The 4,372-nt window shown below is 61.1% G+C and overlaps 1 protein-coding gene across 1 annotated transcript; it reads left to right on the top strand.

Moving 5' to 3' along the window:
- Positions 1 to 225: 225 nt before the first annotated feature.
- Positions 226 to 1,147, top strand: GPR55 (G protein-coupled receptor 55; the record flags this gene model as incomplete). The annotated part of the gene is given in 2 exon segments (XM_084244414.1): positions 226 to 1,116; positions 1,119 to 1,147. Coding segments are annotated over 2 exon segments (909 nt in total). The 5' UTR covers positions 226 to 236.
- Between the last annotated feature and the right edge of the window lie 3,225 nt (positions 1,148 to 4,372).

Below are 4,372 nucleotides of genomic sequence, written 5' to 3'. Positions count from 1 at the left end.
CTGGAAAGACATACACAAAAAAGTCAGTGTCTCTCTCTGGGCAAGAGAACTAGAGGTGATTTTCCTTTTCTGTGTTTTCTGTCCTCACCCGGTGAGCGCGCGTTACTGTGTGACAAGGGGATGTATTATTCTCAAGTCACTAGGATCCATCACGTCCAGGGAGTGAGCGGAGCCTCATGTCATCTGCTCTTGCCGTTGTAGGAGGGAGCATGAGCCAAAACTGCACCCTCGATGGCATGGACAAGAAGGTATGGATCCTGCAGCTGGTGGTCTACATCCCCACCTTCCTCCTGGGCCTCGTCCTCAACCCACTGGCCATCTATAAGTTCAGCTCCTACCTGAGGAAGGGACAGGAGGATTATGCCGCCACCTCCATCTACATGATCAACCTGGCTGTCTTCGACCTGCTGCTGGTGCTGTCGCTCCCGTTCAGGGTGCTCCTGTCAATGCACTGCTGGCTCAAGGCGTACTGCACGCTGGTGGAGTGCATCTACTTCATCAGCATGTACGGGAGCATCTTCACCATCTGCTTCATCAGCGTGGACAGATTCCTGGCCATCCAGTTCCCGATGTGGGCCAGGCACCTCCGGACCCCCCGGATGATCACAGGGATCTGCTGCATCCTCTGGGTCTCAGTGTTGGCAGGGAGCACCCCCATCTACAAGTTCCATGAGGAAAAGGACTCAATGGTCACATGTTTCCGCAACATGAGCAAGAGCACCTGGAGCACCGGGGTCATCATCCCCCTCGAGGTGTTCGGCTTCCTTCTGCCCATGAGCATCGTGGGGTTCTGCTCCTTCAGGACCATTCAGGTCCTGCTCCGCCGTCGGGACGAGCACAGGGCCCAGCACAAGGCCTGCATCCGGACCATCGCGGCCAATCTGGCTGTCTTTGTGGCGTCCTTCTTTCCCGTCCACCTGGGCTTCTTGCTGCAGTTCCTGGTGAGGAATGGCGTCATCGAGCAGTACGGAGCCAAGCGGGCCATCAGCAGCTTCTTGCAGTTGTCCCTGTGTCTCTCCAACACCAACTGCTGCCTGGACGTCTTCTGCTACTACTTTGTTATCAAAGAATTCCGCATGAGCATCAAGCTCCGCCGGCCTTCCAGAGTCTCGCTGACCTCCAGGACACCATGACCACCAGGGCCTAAGGGAAGAGGCCTCAGGAGCAGGAAGCTCCGCCCCTCGCCCCAGTAATGGAGACCGCATCCCATGCCAAGGCTTTCTTTTAAAATTTTTTTATTAATTTATTTTTTATATCATTATTCATTTTTAGACAATATTTGCTTCCCCCCCTCCCAGGTGCAGTCCCCGTAGTTTCCTGCCCCAGTGCCCCATGCACCATCACCTCAGTCCTCTGGGCTCCGCCCTCCCCATGCTCCGGCCCCTCCCGCGGCTTCTGACATGGCGATGACATGTGACGCATCCCTAGGGTCCTTCCCTCTTGCTGCGCCTCGAGTGCCGTCTCGCTCACTGTGCCCCAAAGACCTCTCCCCAGCACCCAGACAGCTCAACACAAACCACCTGCTGTGTGGGGACCTCCGAGGAACCTACAAAGCAGGGGAACGCTTGCTTTCCAGCCCCACAAAGCATGAGGTGTAGACTACAAGAGGATGAGACCACCTCGACAAGACCGTTTCCCTTGCGCCTGCCTGTCCGTGAGACTAGAAGATTCCAGAAGGGACAAGAGGGGGGCGAGGAAAGAATCAGGAGGGCTGGGACGGGGGAGGGCTTCTGACAAAGACAGGGCAGTAGACTATAGTGACTCAAACCCCTTTTGAGTTTGGGGGTGCCAGGGTGGAGCAGGCTTGCCTTTTCCAGTCCTTCCTGGAGCTCTGGCGGTCAATGACCTCACAAAGATGACAGCAAGTAGGGTTGCCTGGGGCACACAGAGAACCCCAAGTTTCCTGTAGGCTTTAGAAAGGGCCAGGTGCCCAGCCAAACCTTCCCACGCCCGCGAGAAGGCTGCAGGACTGGGGGCGCTTTGTGGAAGCAGTGGGGACAGAGCGGAAAGGTGCCAATGACCCCCAAGAGCCACAGGGACACAGGACGGGCCTGGGAAAGGTGCCCGCCAAGGGCTGGGCGTGGAGAGCCCCTCCCCACTCCACGGCGCTTGCCGCGTGGAGACGGGGCGCTGGCCCGCGGGAGGGAACGACCCCGGACGAGACCAGCTGCTCTCCTGACCACGCCGGCGCTGTGACCTGGACTGTTTCCTGAGGACGAGGAGAACCAACCAGGCTTGACCGGGGCCAGCCAGAGCACAAGGCAGGGGCGACTTTCTCGCCGCCTGGAGTCCCGGCCAGGCGGCGGGCGGTGGCGGCACTGTCCGGGCAGCTGTCCCTCCGCAGGGGCCACCAGGAGCCGGGAGTGGAGGAGCCAGCTCCACGGCACGGGGCTCGAGTCCCGGGCTGGAAACGAAGCTCTTGCGTCCTGGCGGGTGGCGTCTGCGACCATGCAGAGGCGCAGCGGGGAGGGCCGCGAGCGTGTGGGCGACTCAGCTGCGCCGTGCAGTGAAGGGACTGTCAGGCCAGGTTGCGGGGTGGTCGTGAAGACGGAGTGCACGGGACGAGACATGGCAGACTGGATGTGAGCCGGGAGCACTCACCTGCCGGCGGTGGGGGCGGAGGCCGGCCCCTGCTGACGGAAGGGGCGGCATGTGTGGGGAAGAAGGGGATTAGGAGAAGGCCCTGACAGAGGAGGCGGGAAGGTTGGGCAATGGCTGTGGGGCTCTGTGAGGGGGGAGTCCTGGGGGGGCAGGCAGGAAGGATGGAGGGCAGAGCTGCTTCCTGCCTCTGAGAGCCCCAATTTGATTGAGGGTCATCAAAGGGCAGGATCCACTTCGCCTACCCCCCTAGGTGGCCAGCTGGTCCTCGGAAGGGCCTCCTTCTGCCCCAGGGCTGCCATCGAGGATCGAATGTTTGCGAACCCCCTTTATATGGGGTGTCTGGAGGGAAGAAGAAAAAGTGACAACGAAGGGGCAGAAAGGGGCACAGAGGGGCCAGCACAGGGCCCTGGGACCTTAGACTGGGCTTCCAGGAGTCAGTGAGGGGACATCCCTGGCCCTGCTGTCCAAGCCCTGGACACTCCTGCTCACGGCTACACAGTCCGTGGCCCCTGGGCAGAGGTGACTGCCGGCCATTCCTGGAAAGCCCGAGGGTGGCGTGCAGCAGGACGCGTGGCTGACCGGGTTGGAGCCCGTGGGGTGGCGCTCGGGACCGCTCCCCTCCAATTTCTGTTTGCCTGGGGTGGGAACCACCGGTGTGCTGAGGGCTCTTGGTGCTGAACCTGTAACCACCAAGGCGCCGAGGGCCAGACCACTCGTCTTCCAGGTGAGGCCCATGAACGCGGCCTCCTGTCTGGTGGGCATCGCAGCCCCGCCCCAGCCAGATGACCCAGGAGCTGCATAACTCCAAGGGGGTGGCGTGCAGAGGGATACGGCAGCCTCAGGTTGATGTGGACAGGCAGGTGAGCCTGAGAGACCCCCTGATGGATCCCAATATCTGAGGGGGGCCAAGGGTCCTCTTCTCTCCACATGGGCCCTGTGGTCTGAGTCACAGCACCCCACTTACTTGGGTACGAAAGTTCTCTGTGGTAGAACTGGGCTGCTCAGACCCACATGCCCCACGGGTCCTTGCAGCACTGGGCAGGGCCCCGCCCTGCCCCTCAAGCAGTACAGCTTCCACCCAGCTCGAGCTACTTGCAAAGGCCCTGACCCCTCTGCAAGGCTGGAGGGCCAGCCTGAGAGTCCTGCTGACCTCCTGACCGAAGACGCAGAGCCAGTGCCCAGCACCCTCCGCTGCCGGCCCTGCTCGATGCCCCCGAGATCAGAGAGTGACTTTCGCACTTAGATCTGAGTCTTCCCACACACGAGCCCCGCGGAGCTGGCCAGAGCTCTCAGAGGCCATGAACTGCCAGGTGCTGGCCCCCACAGCCCCTCACTCCTGGCTCCCCACAGCCAGCCACAGCCTGGTGTCCAGCGTTGACTGGATGTCCTCAGTCCTTGACAGATGCTGTGCACTGAACTGTGTCCACCCCTAAAGTCTTAGGCAGGAGCCGTAACTCCCAATGGGATGGCGCTCCGAGGAGGGGCCTTAAGAAGGGCACGAGAAGAAGGTCCGAAGGTGGCGTCCTCGCCATGGATGAGAGCCTCTTACAGGGCGGGAGTCCAGAGCACGCGCCTCCTCTCTGCGAGGACAGGACAGGGTGGGGTGGGGAAGGCAGCCTTCTGTGGCCTGCGGAGAGCCTCAGCAGACACCAGCCCTGCTGGCACCTTGATCTTGGACTCCAGCCTCCAGGTCCGTCACAAGTCCTGTTGCTAAAGCCACCCACCGTGGGATTTTGCTGTGGCGGCCTGAGAAACTAACCCGACAGTCCTC

Source organism: Talpa europaea (assembly GCF_964194135.1).
Source record: "Talpa europaea genome assembly, chromosome: 1".
NCBI lineage: Eukaryota > Metazoa > Chordata > Mammalia > Eulipotyphla > Talpidae > Talpa > Talpa europaea.
Note: the sequence above shows the minus strand (reverse complement) of the source record. Positions and strands in the feature narration are given on the sequence as shown.